This window comes from Pieris brassicae, chromosome 4 (genome assembly GCF_905147105.1).
Source record: "Pieris brassicae chromosome 4, ilPieBrab1.1, whole genome shotgun sequence".
In the NCBI taxonomy this organism is placed as follows: Eukaryota; Metazoa; Arthropoda; class Insecta; order Lepidoptera; family Pieridae; genus Pieris; species Pieris brassicae.
In genome coordinates, this window is record NC_059668.1 from 18864180 (window position 1) to 18885544 (window position 21365).

Below are 21365 nucleotides of genomic sequence, written 5' to 3' on the forward strand. Positions count from 1 at the left end.
TTTAAAGAGTATTCTGTAATTAAAAATCTTTAAGACATGATATCAGATAACAGCTATCCCCGTGACCATGGTGGAACTAATAATTTAAGATATAGTTATCAATTGCCGCGTGACGCCACCCTCACAGCCTTCCCCCTTCGCAGGCAACCTGCCGAGTCTTTAATTGAATAATCCCATTCATTAATCATAATACCCCGTCTGGAGGTGAGCTTCAATTATTTTCAGTCAATCTCCGTGGCTATATTGTGATAAACTCTTACTAAAACAAATCATTTTCTTAATTTCATAGGTTCCATAGAGCAGTGCTGTGGGCGTGCAACCCTCATCTCTGAGGTTCAAGGCTGTGGATGGATTTTCTGTCTATTTGCACATTCGTTCGAACGGTGAAGGAAAACATCGTGAGGAAACCGGCTTGCCTCAGACCCAAAAGTCGACGGCGTGCGTCAGGCACAGAAGATTGAGCACTTACTTGCCTATTCGATAGACTAATGATGATCATGAGAAAGATACAGAAACTAGATTTAGGTCTGGGAGTCAACCTAAAAGGTTTGTAGCGACACTATTTTTTCCAATAAACCTTGGAGACGGTTTAAGTAATGAATAGAAAATTTTTCCCACCTCAAAACGGGGGAGGTTCTGCTTTGAAGTACTGTTCCTACTACTGTAGTTGATACCTATATGTTGAATACAAACTAACGTTATTTGGTTTCAAACTATTTCAAAGGCCGGCGACGTACTTGCGTCGTCTATCACTTAACATCAGATGAGCCTACTGCCCGTATATAAAAAAAACATATTTATATTTAAGAAATAAACCAAGCCTTTCCCGAAAAGGTTGGCAACACATCTCCAAAACTTTATTTGAATACCCGTTTGCGTAGTATCCCCTAAAATAAACTTTGTCTTGGTATGTTAGAACATGCCTCACACCAAAGGTAAAACTTACTAAGTTAAATTTGAAATGCTCTTAGAATTTAACTTAAATCTAGTTATTAAAACTCATTGTTAAGTAACTCTTTAGTAGGTAGGTACATAAGGTTGTTCTTCGTTAAAAGCCTCTTTCTTTGTATGTCAGAATATGCCGTAATCACAATTGAATTAGCCGTTTTCTCAAACATACATACCTGTAGAAATTATGCATATAACGATGTAAGTACCAGTGCTAAGACTGGATAAAGCTATTCCTAAAATAACATCAATTATATTTCCTTACATTAAAGTCAAACACTGACCTTACTATAACAATAATATCTCATAAAATATCTCTCAATGTCGTGTACAAAAATATGCCTCGTACTAACATATCTTTGACTAATACACTCGCGCTTACGTACAAAATCGTCTTACATTCCATCAAATAAATAGATGTTATTTAAGGTTAGCCAACCTAAAGGTATTTCTCAAGGGGCCGTGCGATCCAAATCAAGAAACAGAACACGTACCTACCAGTTCTACATAACACGGCCAGCCCACGCCTCACATGCAGACAGGAAACTCTTCTCCTTAACGCACACATCGACAAACACTATTAAATCACACGCACACAACTCATCGCCCCTTTGTCTTAGCTAAGTGTCAACCAATAAAAACAAAGGATTCAAAAATGGAACAAAAAGAGTCGTCCAATCGCGCCGCGCGTCACGCATGCTGATGCGCGGCTATTGGCTTGAAAAATCCGTTTAGCTCCGATGACTTTGGCTAGACGCCGAGATTGATCGGAGGAATATTACATTAATTCTTTCCGTTCACTCTCGTTTCTACCTAATATACCTACAATGTAACTGATTCATACCCGATATTTTTCTATAAAAATCTGGAACGCGTAAGAAATAGTTTACAACGTAAATATTACGAGGATTGAGAGCGCTATCGTCAAAGATATAGTATATAAAGTATATAGAACGAGAATGCCGTGTTCACGTGTGAACTGTGGTGAAGAAGCGGGGTTCTTCGGAGGGTCATTTATCATTCATATCATCTTCGCTCCACTTCGCTCGCCGCACCGCTGTAAATAAATAAGAACAGTCTCATCTTTTACAGTCAGATTCGATACTTCGAAGGAGTTACACTTTAATTGATAAAGCCATAAAGATGATTGTCCCGTACAGGTATACTGTTTTTATGTTCTTATAAACACAAAATGTACTAAGTAGTGCGTAGATACGTTTTATCTGTAGGTGTAACTGGTTAATCTTTCCACTATTTATGTGGCATTATGTGTAGATATTCATACATACATATGTTCTCTAAAGTACATATAGTACTACATATTATAACAATTGAGTGAGTCCTATTATTTATCTAAGCACATTAAATGCTTACAGTCCAAATAATTCCTTTCGCTCAGCTCTAAGAAGATTAAGAACGATTGGATGTCCCGAGAAGGTACGTAACATAATAGCTATAGGTACGGTACGGCTTAGAGAATGCTTCATCAATCTGGGCAGACCACTCTAGATCGATCAGTGACCGCTCCAAGCGGCTTAGGATCTCGATACATTTAATGTAACATAGAAGCACAGTAGTTACAAGTTAAATGATAGCTGGAGCATAATCTCAGGTCGTTTGTTTAGTACGTCGTAATTGCTCGACTGCACCTCTGAACTGACGAGGCGCCCGTACAAAAACTCCTAAATCCAGTTCATTAGGGCTCTATTCACAGCTCACCCCTGGATGGAGATACGCGGTGATTACTGCAACCGCTCCCGACGGCTCACGAATAAAGACTGCATCATAATTTCACCAGATACACCCTCGAGATTGATCAAAGGGATTGTAAATCTTAATCTGTTGCGCATAGAGTTTAGATTTAAGTAACGTCCGCCCACGTCACTTGCACAATGACATGTAAAAATAATGAACAAACTTGCGCTTTCCACGAGGGAAGTTAAGTCTTGGTACGAAGGCGGGAAGAATGATAATCAGATGGAAGATGTTTTGTTTAATAAGAGGTAAAGTTTCGCGGCAAGGTTGTCGCAGTTCTGATTCAATTTAGACGCTAATTTAATGACGATGTCGAGAAAGCAAACAAATTGATATTCATATGGGACGACCGTCGGTTTAATTTTGTTTATATTTTATTTTGTCGATTTCCTTGCGTCATTAGTCGGAAAATATTATCGTTTTTACTTAACGTGATGATTTATTGCATTTGTATGTACGTAAAAATTTTATACTAATGATGTTCGCCTTCAGAATGTAAACGAGTTTATTCACAGAATGTTAGAGCATCGATAATTTTACACTTCGGCGAAGACATTGCAAGCCATCTTCAAGGAACGCTAAGTAGATTAGCCTCAATACGTCCAACGAAACAATCATCAATCGTTGAATTGAATAACGAGGGTGTAACGACACCAACAATGCGCGGACGCAGCAACCGGCGACTCCAATTACCTCGTTGAGCTGGGAACTGTCATGTTCCGGGGTGCGAATATTGGCTGTAATCTTCAAGACATCAATCCTTGAATCCTGTTCATTCAAAGTGTTCTAAATTTAAAATTACTGCAACAATGTTTTATATGGATAGCAAAGTCTTAGCTAAGAGATCTCATCCCTAACGTCGTAGATTCAATCCTCACGTGCACGTTTATATTTATAATATAGTTCACGCATATAAATTTAATAGGACCTATTATAGTACCTGCGTATCTGACTACTCATGACAGACGCCAGGAACTGTTTCTTCAGGAACGGAACGTTCATATACAAGTGCGTTAATGGATGTGAAAAAGTTATTTTCGAGTAAATACGAAACAAACCAAGAAGGATTTATGTAATCATAATAAATATATAACACTCCCTGTGTTATATGCATTCAGATACACTTTCAATATCTTAGCTTAACTACAGACGTTACTTTGTCTCTAATAATAAAGGTTCTTTAAAGTTTGGTCGGGTTTTTTTTTACTTATAGAAAATATAATAAGGTATTTTATAAAATTACAGGAGAGTTCAAGGCGATTTTTTAATTAATATACCCACAGAAATACTTAAGTTGTTGCTTTAGTAGTTTTAAACTACCACGTGGTACATTACGTTTTATAATAACTCCCGCTTCTATACGCACCGGATGTTTTGTGGGTTACCGTTGTGGCCCCGGAGCCTGTAACGCGGCTTTATAGAAACTTCTCTTGGTAGTTTTAGTACCTGTACAGCAGTGACGGTGTCGGTCGAATTCACATCAGAATCACATTCCCCTGCAACTTTCTGAGGCATGGGAAATTAAAAAAGCTGTGCTATACAGGCGTGGCGTATAACCAGGAGACGCTCGGTTCGATTTCCAGCGCAATACTTCTAGAAGAAGACTCTAGAGTCTTCTTCTACACATTCAAAATGCCTTCTAAGAAAACGCATGGCGTTACATTTTAATATCTTATATTAAAACAAATCGGCTTAGACATTTCCTTACACTCGCGTAACACATGTGCATTCACTATGAGAGTATATAGATGACTTAGCCGAGCTGTAAGGTGCAGATAAACGGCCAAAATAATCCTCTTTGTGTAAAAACGTCCCCTACTTTATTAAAAACCAAGTAATCCCCACTACTGGGCTGCGTAACGCGATTAAACTCTATAACAACGCAATACGAATGATATAAATTGAATTTAAATCCTCTGGCTTGATGACGCTGTTAATACGCGTGTGTTTGTCATTTTGAAACGATTTATTAATTAATAGCTGGGGTATGGGGTTGAGATGAAGGCCAGTCGAGATAATTTTTAAAAGACATGTAACTTAATGTATTCATAACACTTTCGTACGCAAGATATTGGTATTTATAAAATGTTTGTGTTGAATATTTAAGATGTATGTTGTAATTAACTATAGAGGTGCATACAATATTCCACATCATCAATATTTGAATACTAGACCATCTTTATCAATACATTTATAACAAGGACAATAAACAAGGCTCTGTATGAAGGTATAAGGAGGACGTTCTCGGCTTATAAGAATGCGTAAATCGAACTAGATTTTTCAGTATTCCATTTTCAAATGAGTTCACGGTTATTGTCAGGTGTTTCAGGAAGGGAGGGTTACTCTTCATTACTCGCACATCAAACAATCACACTTTAGCCGCCATCTTGGCGGAAGTGACGTCACTGACGGGCCGCAAGCTCTTTGATCATGCACAAAAATACTCATTCTCTAATTCAGTCCCTTTAGGTGTTTCCGTACCGCGTGTTATCAAACAAATATACCTAAGTGCTTTTATTCACATAAAATTGTTCGAATAACGTAAATATTTTTTCCTCCTTATTTTTATTATTATTAATAATAATAATTTATTTGCAAGACTATGTTCTGTAAATTTGTCTTCAAAGGAATTTTACATAGAAGTTGCATACATTATGAGTCATATCATTTGAATATTGAAATAGAAGACATGCAAACCTCCAGGTGTTGAAGCTCCATGATCCATATAGAACCCTGCTCGTCTGTCTCCGGTCCTAAAAAACGATGCATATAATAGAATTTTCTTAACTCAAAATATTATGTAAAATAAAAAAGATCATAAATCAATTTACCAAAACAAGGAACCTCCGTCATCTTTTTTACATACGTGTGAAGCCGTTGACTTGACAACGAAACGTATAAATCACTCTAATACAAAAACAGTTGAATAACAGAACAAGACAATGCAATAGCCTTAATTGAGGACGACACTAAAGAGGTGTCATATCAAATTAAAAAGTGGATTACACAGGTGGTCCCGTTGTTAAAAAAATGTTTACAAATCTTTTTGATATTAACAATGCTACTGCATGTTTAATCTTCAAATACACCGCTTTAAGCCCCACTGACTTTGGTATTCCTATTTGTTCTCGTTAAATTTATTATAATATCGACCACCTTATGAAATTATAAGTCTTGTAGCTAAAGTATTATGAGTTATAATCAAACTAGTACTTAAATTTGTAATGTAGCCAACACGGAAATCATTAAGCCATAATCGATACATTATGTTTTAATATCATTTAATTAGTAGGAATATATTTTTTTGTGTACACTTCAGCTGTTTTGCTCCATATTGTTAATGTAACTGAATTATTTCATTTAAAATGTTTCTAGTAGAAATGAAAATGGGTATAGAATATTAACTAAAAACTCGTAAATTACTGAATGAAGGTAAAATTTTTCTGTTCAAATATTTTTTATATATTTTACATATTTTTTATATATTTTCTATGTGATAAACGTGTTCTTCTTTTTCGTCGATCCTGTATTATCTAAATCCCTTAGGAGCGAACGTTGTGTCTCATTATTGTATTTATCTATATAATTTATATTTATTTGGGAATTTTTGTAATCATTTATATATTGTTAAGGTAAAAAGCTCTAGTGCCTCCCAACACAACGAAACAATTTGTATATAATGCACTTTTGAAGAAGCATTCTAACATACAAATTTTTAAGTGTAGTTTATTCAGGCGTGTTTTATAATTCTCTAGATATGTAATGAAACTATTCCCTTAGTTGATTGACCCATTAAGCGCTGCGATTTTTACTCCTTTATTTTTGACGCGATATCAAAGCGCTAGATCGTGCGAACTTCAATTCGGAACAAATGTGACGCTTCTCGCAAAACTTCGCTGCTATTTAACACATTATTCGAAACAAATTTCATATACAAAACTTATCTAGGAATGATTCTAGTCTGTAATAAAATCTCTGCGTAACTGTGTCTACCGTTATGCCATAACGGAACACCCATTAACCTACGTCAAGCTGAATGTCATTTGCGATGCACTTTGTCTACCATCTCATGTTACCTGACACCCATTAGCTCTGACCTCCCAAACTTACCCTCTAGAAACTTACCCTCGTCTTACCAAAAATAGCACGGAAGTGTAGAAATTACGGATACTTTATCTATATAACGATAAGGTTTACTTTCGCTTGATATCTCGATGTAAGAATACGGAATATGTTTGTACGTGAATTGTGACCCATAACTTGTCATTTGCTAGTGATTTCTCGCCATATAGAAATCTCAGTAAGTGTCAAACTTACATTGAACGTTATTAGTGAGTGTCAGTTACAGCTTTGCTTTCGTATTTTGTTTCGGGTAAATGTATTTAGGATATTTCTTATACATTCTAGAAATACAGCCGTATTGAAATTGAATTCAAACTTCACCCGCATCACGATGTTGGTTGAAATAGTCATACTAACCTAATGTAAAGTATTATTGTCCTTTTATTAAAAAGTAATGTAAATAAACCTCTTCAATCTCTTTTATAAATATCCATATTTTCCAGTGCCTAACCAGCAAAACTAGCCACGCAAGTGGAAATTGATAGGCCATACACTGCGGACAGATTCCTATCATATCACCAAGCAGGTGCTTAATTGGAACCAGCAAAGAAAGCTGAAGCGTCGCAGTCCCAACCAAACCTGGCGTCTTAATCAGCTTAGTTATTACGAACTAGCGTACTGTGGAATCGGAAGATGTCCCTGGGAGATACCTCCATTTGTTTAAAGGACCATACTGCTCTTTCAATTGCCAATCTCTAAAATGCATGTCCATGGGCTGCGATGACTGGCCTTTGTGTTCCGTAGGCTAGTTTACCCCCTCCCCCTTATAAAAAAAAACAAAGTTTATTTCCTTCACTTGTACATATTTAGTCATGGCCTTGAATGTTCTCAATCCTCAATACCAACCTATACAATTCTATATAGGACAAGACGAAACCTACTTAATGGCATCTGAATGGGGCAAGGGGCGAACGAATTTCCTACATTATTGTAAGGCTGATGCCTTCCTTTTAATAACAACTCTTTATGGTCTTAGTTCTTACTAAGAATCAAACATTATATGAATAAATTAAACGAAGTTCTTTAAGTACAGTCTAAACAAATGACGTTATGAATTAATGACCACGTACAAAATTACATTTCAAACCTCAAGCACACTCATTTGAAATGCAGAACGCAACCGTCGCAAAAGTGTCGGTAAAAAAAATCAAGAATTCGTTCACGACAACTCCATTCCTCATTGCAATTCTAATAACAATATTCGCCGCAGGAAATGACAATTATTTTTGGTCCGCAAGGACTGAGAGAATGTTTTCTCACACTGGCAAATAAGGACCCCTTTGTATGAACACCGGGACAAAAAATTGTCCGTAAAAGTAGGTTAGTCGTGGAACTCATACGAGATGAATGGACTGTAGTATGATTTCAAATGGGATGTGACGAGAAAGTTGATATTTATTTTAACTTTTACTGCATTTGACATTCATTTATGGCCGATATCCTTCAATAGGTTTTCTGGTAATTGTATAATAATTTAATAACAGTATTCTCATTTATTTAAAAATCTTCTCTGTGATCATTTATCTTCTGCCTCGTAGTTACTTATATATTAATTGTGAGTCATTAAGGATTAGTTTTTATATTTTTGTTTTTTAGTATTATTATTATTCTATAGATTTCATTTTATTTTAGTTATATGTAGTTAGTTACGTGTTATTTTATGTTCTCTTTTGTTAATTATTTATGAACATCTTACACTTTACGCTCAGTAGGTGTTTCTTTTATTATTGTTACATACTAGGGTTACATGGAAAAATTTCTTGTTAGCAATAAGGCTGCCCGAACCTAATAACTTATGTAACCTGCTTTTTCTATGTATGTTTTGTATAAAGTATAATATGTTTAAGGTGTAATGTGTATAATAGTTTTTGAGTTATGTATTGTATTTAATATTTATAATTCATTTTAAAATAGTTTTGGATTTAATAAAGACTAGTATCAATATCTAGTATCGAATAGATGTTGATAATTATTTTATTAATCTTTTATTGATTTTTAGAGCAATGGCGCGTCTTGTAACTTGTCCCAAACACTGTACTTTTTACAATTCTTATATAAATCACGAGATGTCAAAAGTTGATGAAAATCATAACTTAAATATATGGTTCATAGCAAGACCATACTTTTGACTTTTTAAACCTTGTCCTTTGAATTACCCCCGGCATGATGTTTAATTAATCAAATTGCTTCCAATATTTTCGGGAAATACCTATGCTTAAAATTTTTATTACTGAATTTAATGGAAACTTCAGCGTATTACGCTGATAATATTCAAACAGGCAAGTTACTGGCAATACTTTGTATTATATGGACATGGAACCCAGGACATGCGTGAATTGATAGGCGTGTCAAAATTACATGAATTGGTCCAGCCGTCTTCGAGCTTGGCGCTTAGCAAATTATTTTGCGATAAATTTTTATTTATAATTCTACTTAGGGTCCTTCCCAGGACACTCCAACTAGGGTAGAACAGCGTACCAAATTCCGTTCTTAAATGGCTGGCAACGTGAACGTGGTGAGCCTTCTGTCAATGTACCAATCACCTAACATCCAGTGAGCCTCCTGCCCGTTTGCCTCTTTTACATGAAAATAATAATAATGTTCCGTTGACTAAATATGACTATGATATGATGATATGTGACAACTTGTCTTCCCACACGAACGTTGATAGACATATTTAGCGATAGTTGAAAGACTTCTTTAATTGTATCTATAATTCGTTATACGTACGCACCTAATCGTTCATACTAAAAAAAAATTTACTCAATAAATTACACTGTAAATACCACGAAAAAAATCGACAAGAAATAAGGTTTCAGCACTTTTGATAGGACTAATTTAAATGTAGTTTACTATAATTGGTGCTGATCAAAATCACCAATGCATAAGCGACTCATATCGGGGCGGTGCGGAATTTTCGAAAAAAGTCGAACAATGCCACGCTGTCTGCCTAGACAGGTATATGACGGGGCACATTTTATTGGTTTTCCGAAGCATTCCCTATTAATAAATGAGTGGGATAAAAACTCTTAGAATCCATTTGTCAGGAGTCCGGTGATTTATGGGCGAGGACTTTCTGGATTCCTAGAAGACGGTTTTGTTCTATTTACTAACCTGTCACTATGATTTAGAGCAACTTTCAGTTTTGCCGCTTATATCATTAAATATATGTCATGGAATATCAATGGTTGAGAACAAAATTTTAGTGAAAATCCTAAAGGCCATTGACCACCTCCGTAGTATAAAAACCTTATCATGCCTGAAAAAAACATGAACGAAGTGACAGAAATTTGACTGCCCCATACACTAGTGGAGCAGGATGAATAATATTCACATATTCGGTCGCTTAAAAATCTTCTAATAATAGCAATAAAATTACGTCCAGATTAAATATCTATTAATACTGTTTTATGAATACCACGACATAAAGCACTGTCTAAACGACTCGTAGAAACTACGTCTGGTTTCTTAAGGCGGAATCCTATATAACTGTACATAAAAAATCGTATCTCTTTAATAATCCTATTGCAGTCGCGGAGGTTAATAAGAAAAAGTTTTTAATCACGATTGTCGAAAGAAAATAACATGTAAGACACAAACCAGCCTTTCATGGGTTGGACAGTTCACGGAGTGTTCGAATTACAAATATTGCTGAGTAAGCGCGATTCCATCGATACGTCGGTATCACACCGCGATCGCGCCAGAAATGTGCTGACATCATTTAGGTGTTACTTATCGATATAGGGAATTTTCTAGGCTTAAATAAAATTCCTTTGCACTATTTTGGCGTATAACGCTTTCTTTATAAAATATGAATAACAGTTTGGTTTATTAATTCGTTTCACGAAACATGACCCTCCATTACTGAGTTACTTAGAATAATTTTGAACTAAAACGAAATCAATTGTATGTTCTAATCTTTCAAAAACGAAATCGGACATAATCTATACAAATAACACTATGATAAATACGTTAGCTAAGGGTAAATTATAGGTTTTTATTAATATTATATCATATTTATAAGTCTCTGTAAGTAATACTTACTGACCTCGATAATACTGATACAATCTATTTACTTGAAATCTCTTTTCCTAATCAATGAAACACAGAGCCGGATGACAGCAAGATCTTAAGCGGATTACACAAACACAGCTTCAGTAAACATATTTTCCCAAGAACCTGATCTTTCCAACGCAAGTTTAGCACTACCCGGAAGCCTATACAAAAGAAAATACCATCTTATCGTTTTGTGCACAAAAAATACGCGGCTCCTTTGATTTTACACATAGACAAGGTAACTTAAAAAGTTTTGGATTATCGATTTCTGCGAATTGGCTATGGATTTGTACTCTGTGGACCGGGAATGAATTACTCGTTCAGGGATAAACTTCTAATTTCGGATTTTAACAATCCTGCCAAAAAACCTGAGGGATGTTGGATTAGTAATCACAAAATTTAGTCGAAATACTTCAATTTTGCTCTGGACCTCCATTAGCAATTACAAATTTGAAGTAAATTTAGTAGACTTAGTTTGTAAACTTTGGAATAAATAACTTAGGTATTTGAAACATTGCCTAAACCACAGTTTAGCCAAAGCAAAATATTTGTTTTTTAAATGTCAATAAAATGATATTTTGACGACAACAAATTCAAATGTAAAATTGAACATATTTTATTTAACTATATATTGATATTATAATTATAGAAGTGCATCCTCACGCATCAGCTATGGGTACGTATGAAATTCCGAAAGTGGCCACCGCAGACACATTTTTCAGTCAATTTTTCTAAATATATAAATGGCAAGTAGGTCAGATGTCTACAGCTACTGATTTAAGGGATTTACTGATTCACCGAGTATCGAACTTGTGGGTAATACGGCCAGTATCAGAGTCCGCGAAGAGAAATACAAACTTTCAAATAAATTGTTGATCAGAATATTATAAAAACACTTGTGACATCTAGACATTTAAGTGCCTAATACTTAAAATATAACGTTCAAGTGATTCGTGACAACTGTCACTGTCATATAAGTGTGGATTGTCTCATATAATTGCTAAAAACGGATGTTTTAAAAATGCACAGATAAAGGCTTATATTATATATAATTATCTAAATAACGTGTAATAATTAATGATACCAGTCAAGAAAGAATTCGGGTTGGATGCAAGACGATGATCGATCAAAATAATAATTAATAATAGATCTCTTTGAGAGCCGTGATGGATCCCGACACTTAGTCATCGCGTTTAATTAAAACTTAAAATTATAGGTTGCTAAGTTCATTAAAATCTGTTCTCTTGCAAGGTGACATATTACGATATTTAACTCATAAATCAAATTGCGCAGCGCGGTTTGTCATATTGCTTAGTTAACTGTCAAATGTCAATTATATTTGATTACGGCTTTTAAATTGTGACGATTGCATGAAATGGCCATAGATTCCAGATTGTGTAAAATTTCATATTCGTGACGTGTTTAGTCAACAACATACAGGCTGAATTGAGTAGATTATATGGCATAAATATTATGACCAATCCCTCTCCGAGCGGCTCGATCCTTTGGCATTGCGTAGAGATGTGGGGTCACTCTGCATCTTCTACCGCATTTATCATGGAGAGTGTTCAGAGGAGTTGTTCGGATTAATACCTGCAGCTGAGTTTCATCATCGGACGTCGAGGCAGAATACAAAATTCCACCCGTATCACCTCGACGTTCTCTCGTTCCGTTCCACGACTGAGCGTTTTTCAAGGCAATTTTTGCAGCGCACCACCGCTATGTGTAACCAGCTGCCCACTGAAGTATTTCCGAACCAATTCGACTTAGGGTCCTTCAAGAAAAGAGCGTACAAATTCTAAAAAGGCCGGCAACGCAATCGCGAGCCCTCTGGCATTGAGAGTGTCCATGGGCGGCGGTATCACTTATCATCAGGTGAGCCTCCTGCCCGTTTGCCCCCTATTTTTATTTAAAAAAAATATATAAAATATAACTGCACCATATTTAATTACCAGAAAGCTTCATATGGTATATTTATTACTTATACGTTTTATATCCGTTTAAGAAGTTTTGTTTAAATGCATACCTACTCACATAACGTGGCATTACGAATTTCAGTATTGGATGTATCTGCGTGTAGTGCAGTTATATAATTGGATTATCGCCGATGAAGTTTAATTGCTGCGCGCGCGCATCAATGATGGACACACGCCGCGGGGCGCCCTCTGTCTTCGCGCCGATCAATTATATCCAGCTACATGTATATTATGGATATTTCCTTTAACATATACTAATAGATACTGTATTATTCTAAAATTATAAATATTTGCTTTTTTCTTGCTTTTCACGATATCTTTGGTTTATTACTGTTTTATTAGGTACTAAATCATTTCAAGCAATTATTTGTCCATGGAGATTTTGCAATTTTTAACAACTGTATATAGAAAACAGTTGCCACATATTAACAAATCTTATACACGTAAGTACAAGTGTATGTAATTAAACAATTGAAAGCTACATTCAGCAATAATAAAATGTTATATCCACAATATGAGAGTGCGCAAACGCAATCTGGAGAGCGGCGGGAGGCTCGATCGAGCTAATGATAACGCCGATCGACGGATTATTACATTACCAACGCCGACAATTTACACCTTCGATATTTCCTATGTCATATCTTGAGAAACATATTGTGTACTGTGATTACGTGGCAATTGGGGCAAGTCACCACACCACTACCTTTTGTCAAACAGACAGTCTCAAAGTAGGTTTTCCATCGATTATATGTTTGTATTATAAGTTGTATTCATATACATTTTATTAGAGACTTATTTGGCTTCCCCTGTCTTACAGATGTTGAGTACCTTTCGCTTAATACTTATGGCAAGTTTTTCTTAAGAACTCTATGCCTCAAGGTTGATTTCATATAAAACAAAATGATAAAGGCTTAGTCATTAATGTGGACTATCCCAGTATCTACTTAGAAACTTGAACCAGGTCAAACGGTAATTAGAAAGTCTGAAAACGAGACTTTACTTGTTGGAATGTCGGTTCTCATTGAACTAAGCGTTTACGATATAAGCGATCGTGCAGCGATAGAGCGGATAATCAATAGTGCGATATGAATACTAGCTTATTCGAATGGAGCTGATTAGCAGACGCGGCAATGAATGGACGATCAGGGCGCCGCGGCCGTTGGGCGCCCGACAAAGGATCACGCACGGAATCCACAGACAATCCGTCGTATCGATCTCCGCGACCCTTCGAACCGAGGCCAGCACAATGCCGCAGCTCTTTATTATAGCATCTCACATTGTTGTCATTGTTATTATTATGATTCTTTACCGCTTTCCATTGTCGGCCGACGTTGTGGCGGTGCTTTTTCATGGCCCGCGTTTAGTCTGGGCATTGGGAGCGCGACGTTCGCACGCTTAGTCGCGGAAAAACGTGTTTTCCTTGCGGAAATTTTTATAGTTCTGTGGTTTTTGCGCGGTTTTTTGTGCGCGCGCAACGCGCTGTGACGGATGGAAGACTGTTCCGGAGGGCTCACTCGGTCAGCTGATGACGCGTACATAGCTGCAACGCTACCTATAGAACGGGTGGAGGCGTGTACTTCACAGTGTACAAGACTGAAGTGCCAATTTCCGTCTTAGATATGTTTTCCAATTGTTTACTATGAGTGAAACGTGATTCGGAATTATGTATATAGGTAAATTGTGTTAGTTTAAGCATAGTTGATAGTTAAATACAAACTTTGATGAGTGTCTATTAGTAAATAGCTTCAATCTCTCCTAAAAAATCCTTATTATGTAATACCTTTTAGAAGTAGATAGCAATTGTTTTCCTTTTCAAGAAGACGCAATCTAAAAGTTAAATAGTTTTCGATGCTTCCGGGTTTGAACTAAGTAATAGAAGACAAACGGGCAGGAGACTCATATGATGTTAAGTGATAACGCCGCCCATTTTATGAATTAGTACGTTCTTTTGTTGAAGGACCTGAAGTTGAATTGGTTCGTAAATACTTTAGTAAAAAAAAATGTCCACTTATACTCTGGGCAACAGGAAACGACACGTTTTAAAAATGTAATCCCAGCAAATAGCACAAATTTTCTAGTTTTATTGAAAAGAAAAACAATGGCGTCACGTATATGTACCTAAGCACGGCTCAATGCATGTCACCATTTAATTTGCGGATGGCTCGACTCCAAGATAGGCCTGATGAGTCGGAGACAGTGGCCGGAAGGACCCTCCCCCTCCCACCTCGACCCACCCCGGCCACAGATAATGTATCTCCTCTACCTATTGAAATACACCGAGCGAAAATCTAAAGCGGCAACACAGATTCATATTTGTAAAACTCATTCAAATTTCGTAAAGTCTAAAACGCAATTAAATTGTGCATCAATGTATCTTGTTTTTCTAATTTAACTAAAGCTTAGATATAAGTTTCTTGTTTTTAATGTAGAGAAATTCTTGTTTTTTTTTTTGAAAAAAAGGTTTTAAGTAATTTAGAGTAAAAAGGATGTAAATGTGAAAGCGAGCGCATATTCAATCATGCAAATGGACTCAGAACGCTAAATAAAATGCTTTTTTCTATCAAAACATTTTGTATATAAACTCTGAAATTTAATCATATTATAGAACTTAATTAAACGGCTGTCTTTTATGGGACGAATAGAATATTTATTCTATTTATTTGGTACCTGCACGAAATGGTTACGGCGAATGGGAAAATATGTTTTTGAATGAATTTTCATCAAAGTAATGTGTCATTTTCTGTTTTGACTACTTTTTATCAAACACTAGGCTTTATTTCGTTTTGTTTAAATATTTGTTTTTATCACAGGTCCTCATTTGTTAGTCTTATAAATCAGTTTATTTGAAAAATACCGGAGTGTTTGATATTATCACTCCGGTAGACTCTAGACTATGTTGGGGGTGGTACCTCCCAAAGATGGCACTTACGTGTGCGGTCCTGTTTGTGCCCACATGACCACTGTTAAGGCTAATAGTAGACTTATATTAGTTCGTGATCGCTATCCTTTTCTAAATATACTACTGTATAAGAGATAGTAATATGGAATATTTTTCATTTGGTTGTTTTGTCTATGTATGCTAAACGCAGACAAATAAACATATATTAAATTGGGCCTGTTGAACTCGAATGAAACACTTATATGGTCTGTTTTTGATACTTTATGGCCTGTTATAAGCCGTATGCTGATATGTATAGAGCGCGACTTAGCGCGACCAAAATCTAATACATTTTTGATGTGCAAATCTTATCCTAAGGTACCTCAAGATATTTATCATGTAGAAGCAAGTTTTCATTGAGAACTAATAATATTTTAAGAATTAAACGACTTTTTTGCCGCAAAACTGTTGTAGGTGCGTATTATATACCAACCTTACAATAAAACTGTAATGAAATACGCGAGATATTAGAATTTATGAATAAATTTGTGATTACAACATTGTTTAATGCTGTATTATGTATGTCTTCTAAGAGATTGGAAAGAGCCATTTTATTTTGTCAAATCACATCTACTTTTATGTAATAGATTTGACTAGCCGATCAGACCTTGTTATGTCTTAATTAGAAACATTGAATTGGAATTAGTATCGTAATTAAAATATTATTCAAAAACATGGCATGGCTTTGTTTTTATCTTTATGTCAACTAAATTAGGTTAGTATTGAATTACGTATTAGACTTATATTAGGGTTTAATCGTTATGTTAAATTATTTCTTACAAAGAACAGTCTTTGTCTTAGAGACACACTGACACATATATCAAACATATGAAAATAATATCAATAAAATTTCAAACAACTGACAGTTATGTAAGAATATTAAAGTTTTCTAGTATTTTTTAATTCCGCTAAACTTCCTTAAATTATGAGTCATAAGAACCTTTCTATATACTGTCTGATAAACAAGAATAGCGTTTCATCCGTGCACGCATTATGGTCAAAGTAAATAGAGATTTAATTATTATATCTATACCTAGATATAAACTTTATCAAAAATGTCTTATTACCTTGCTTTAACTTAACTTGTTAAATCATTCATGGCAAACGGAAAAGTACTTGAGTAAAAAATATAAGTAACACAAGTTGATTTAGTTTGTATTATAGGTTAAAAAATGTTAAGATGATGTAACTATGACTTTAAATAACTGATTAAGATTTTATATGTAATTACGAAATTGATAATTGGGAAATTTAACCACGATTCCCGCCAACAATGCACGGCGGCCATATTGCGGCGTCGCGTCACCTCAGTGTTGCCAGGCGTGATAATTATTAATTTGCAACGACACTCGCGCTCTCGCGGTTGTCATTAGTGACACCTCGCGCCAATTAGGAGGCCTAGAGTGTTTGATGCTCGTTTTTATTTAACACCAGCACTTATTGAATGACACGATGCGTCACTTGTGGTTTTTCAGTTGTTTGGAGGTGTGAATTTTTGCAATGCAAACCGATATACCGCACTTAAATTACCGCGGAGTGTTATGAGTGCTTTTGTTTATGGCACCTCGTTCAGTTGTTACAATTATTGGTAAACTTCGATAACTAGGTTTCTTTTTATTTTTACTCGCTTTGTATGTCATAATTTATTACTGTTAACTTAGTAACAAAAGTGTGTACCTTATAAGTAATTCATTTTGTAATAAAAGTGTTTTTTTTATTAACTTTGTTTTATTCCGATCTATAACGTTTTTCCTATACTAAATACAGGACACATATTTTATAAGTAATCTGTAGATAATCTATGTTTTTAAAACACCAAATTTACAGATACCTACCTATGCCAAATGTAATTTAAAAGAATAATTACTCAAAGGGTAAACTTTACTGGCCATCATAACTTATACTAAAAATGTATTTAGAAAAAGTAAGATAATGATTACTGGAATTGTAAGAACAAAGGGTCCTTCTGGGAGAAACTATCGTGAAATTAGATTCCTAGAAAATTACCTGAGAGTCTTTTGTTTGTTTCAAGCTTACTTGTTTACCGTTATTTTAATGCTAAAGATAAATAACAAATGATTTTTTTAATTTACTACACATGGTAATTATAGCTGGCTGGCTCAAACTCATGACCTTCAAATATTTATTATCTTTAGAGCATCAGATAACATAGACTAATTTTATTCCTATTAAAGGTATTTGGTGAAACGTATCTCTATTTATGACAGTTAGAATACACTTAGACAGATAGAAACAAAATCTAGTTAAATCAAAGTGAGATTAAATAATTAGTATTTTTATTATAAAGAGTTTATCAAATTAAAAATGAATTGCATTTATATTGAGTCATAATTGATTAAGTTCCAATGACGAAATGGAGAAAATCATCAATCTCAAAATTTTATATATATTATTATAAATTATTACTAAATACTTTAAAAAAACTATATAGGTATAGTGTATGAAGAGTACGATTAATCATATAATGTATTTATCTACTTATTTATTTTACGTTAAGTTGATATATAATACTTTGATATACATGTTACTTAAATAAACTGCTTCTAGCATAAATTTAAATGTGATTTAAGTAATAGGCACCTTTATTTTATCTAAAAAGGCATTACATATATAGCCATTTCTATGATACTTAAGATACACTTCAGGCCGATTCATTTTAATAATAATATATACATATAGTATACGTAGCTTCAACCAGGTAGGTTGACATACTAAAAAACTAGTTAATTCACCAAAGATTGTACCACAAACTACAATAATATGTGGTTCACATAGACAATAACCAAAAATATTGGCTTAACAAAATGGCAACACTACATTTTTACTAACGATAATAGACCTCAATGTCTTTTAAAATAAAAGATTCAATATAATTGAGTGTTTACATACATTATGCAACAATTGAATGAGTAGCTGAATTGAGTAGTCTATTGTCAGCCCCCAACAAAAGAGGATATTGTAAGTGATCATCAATGATTCTTCAAAACAATGTAGCCTGTGGCTTATCAGTTTGGTGCTCAGCGCCTTGACCTTACTGTGCCAGCTGTATAAACTCTAACGAATGTGCTACTCTCAAGGTACCAACGCATTTATTTCATTTCCTATTGTTTGTTTTATTGTATTTGAATGCGGAAATGTCTTAGCTATTTCTTATCATCATATGGCTCCAACAATAAGAAATTATAATTTCAAATTGTCTACAAAATAAAGAAAAGCTTGTTTATCGCATAAACTAAGGTTAAAAAGGATCAAACACCGTCGGGAAACAGCATTGTAATTTGCATAAGGCGGTGTGGACGAGCCAAACGATCGCCTCGCTCGCCACGCGATTAAAAATGCAGGGCGCGGCGGGTGGGAGCGCGCGGGCGGGGCGGGGCCACGGACAGGCTTCCCATTGGCGGGCGCGCGGGGGGCGGGGCTGGTGGGACGCGGGGCGGACGGGGGGAGAGCACTCGCCGCCGCCCGGACGTCGACCACCTCATAACGCACGTAGCCCTCGCGCCGGACGGTATCGCGAGACGTATCCACGCGCGCCGCCGCGAGTCCATGTGAGCGACCGACAGTTCTCTTGTTGTGTACGGTGAACGAAGGATCGGCAAGCTGTACGCGCCGCAGGAAGACGACATGTTGACGATGGAGACGGATTTGAAAGGCGGCAGCCTACACGCTACCGTGCCGCCGCACCATGCGTTGCAGCACGGCTACGGCTCGCTGGGCGCCCTCGGCGGCATGATGTCGCTGCCGCAGCAACAGTCGCTGGGTCAGCATCAGCCACTGCAGCATCATCAGCATCAGCCGCTACCACAACACCACCAGCCTCCGCCTCAGCATCACCAGCCGCCCAACAACAACAATAACACCACCAGCAAAAACTCTAACGCCGAACGGGTCAAGCGACCGATGAACGCGTTCATGGTGTGGTCACGCGGGCAACGCAGGAAAATGGCCTCCGACAATCCTAAAATGCACAATTCCGAAATCTCCAAACGTTTAGGCGCACAATGGAAAGATTTATCTGAATCTGAGAAGCGACCGTTCATCGACGAAGCTAAGAGATTGCGAGCCGTTCACATGAAGGAACATCCAGATTACAAATATAGACCAAGGCGGAAAACGAAGACTCTTGCAAAGAAACAGGAAAAGTATCCTCTAGGAGGTGGATCGTTATTAGGTGCAAGTGACGTGCAAAGAACGGCCGCTCCGTCGGCGCAACAACCTCGCGATGTTTACCAGATGACTCCAAACGGCTACATGCCCAACGGTTACATGATGCACGATCCCAGTGCATATCAGCAGCAAGCATATGGCTACCCGCGCTACGACGTGTCACAGATGCAACAGAGCGGATACGGCGGAGGTTACTATGGCGGTGGACAAGGATCTCCATACCTGCCGCAGCCGCCGTCGCCATCCGCATATGGAATCGGCCCCGGATCTCCAGGTGGCTACGCGCTACCCGCATCTTGCGCATCACATTCACCAAGCGGTTCATCGGCCAAGTCAGAGCCAGTGTCACCCGGACCGCCAGGGCTCAAGCGGGAGTTTGTGTCTCATGAGCCGGTTTCGCAACTGAAGCGCGAATACGGGCAAGCGGGTGGGCAGCACCCGCACGAGTTAGCCATGAAGCGCGAGTACGGGCAGCAGGACCTCAGCCACATCATCAACATGTACCACGTACCAGACGAACAGAGGTACGCGGCGGCAGGCGAGCGCGCCATGCCGCTCATCTGAGAATCGCCCTTCGCGTGCGACATCGACATCCCGCCGCTATGAGCGCGTCGCACGCCTGTGACTATCGCGTTAGGACAGTGATCGTTATTCCCAGCCAAACATACTTCTAGGTATGTCAATTTATTTGTTTATCGAAGCCGGGAGCCAGCTCTGTTAGTGTTGCGCGATGTTGACTCTGAATCGGCCCGCCGTCGGCCGAGCGTTCGATTTAATGTTGTTGATTAATCTTGTATTATATTACGATTACTGTATTTTTTCATGGTTTAAGTTTATATTATAAGTTGTGACGTGCGGACGAGAGGCTGTGGAGTGATATTCGCGTGTGAGACGATGTAGTGAAAGAGATTATTTGAATACCAAAAAAAATTTTGATCAAATTGTAAATATAGTGTTAAAGGCTAGAAAAGTTGAAGTTAGTGGATAATGTAGGTAGATAGAATTAAGAAGTGCCACGGCGAACACTCGTACGGCCGTCGTGTATGTACAAAATATTTGTTATATCGAATCGAAAGTTATAAAGCCTCGAAAGACTAAAATATTGTAATACGAAAATGTACAGTGAGTGTTATATAGTCAGTGGACACAAAAGTATATTGAAAGAAGATAAAGTTATCAATAAACGACGCGTTAAAATTGTACATGCTGTTTTGTTGCTTCCCCAAACCAACCCTTTGCGCATTGAGTGAAATCAAAATCAGTTTTAACATTACCAACAGATTATAAAGTCTGCTACTAAACGTATACATTTTCATGTAAAAGATATCAACGCGTATGCATTACGCTCATTCAGATAAAGACTACAAAATTTTGGCAAATTA

General features: G+C 36.7%; 1 protein-coding gene and 1 long non-coding RNA gene across 2 annotated transcripts in view; both read left to right on the plus strand.

Annotated features, from left to right (window-relative positions):
* LOC123709114 overlaps nt 1-21365 on the plus strand; it is a 263551-nt gene that overhangs the window by 156178 nt on the left and 86008 nt on the right. The window lies entirely within an intron of this gene.
* LOC123709112 (transcription factor Sox-14) lies at nt 19315-21185 on the plus strand. The gene has a single exon (XM_045660244.1). It carries the CDS (start codon nt 19441-19443, stop codon nt 20545-20547), a length of 1107 nt encoding a protein of 368 aa, XP_045516200.1. The 5' UTR covers nt 19315-19440; the 3' UTR covers nt 20548-21185.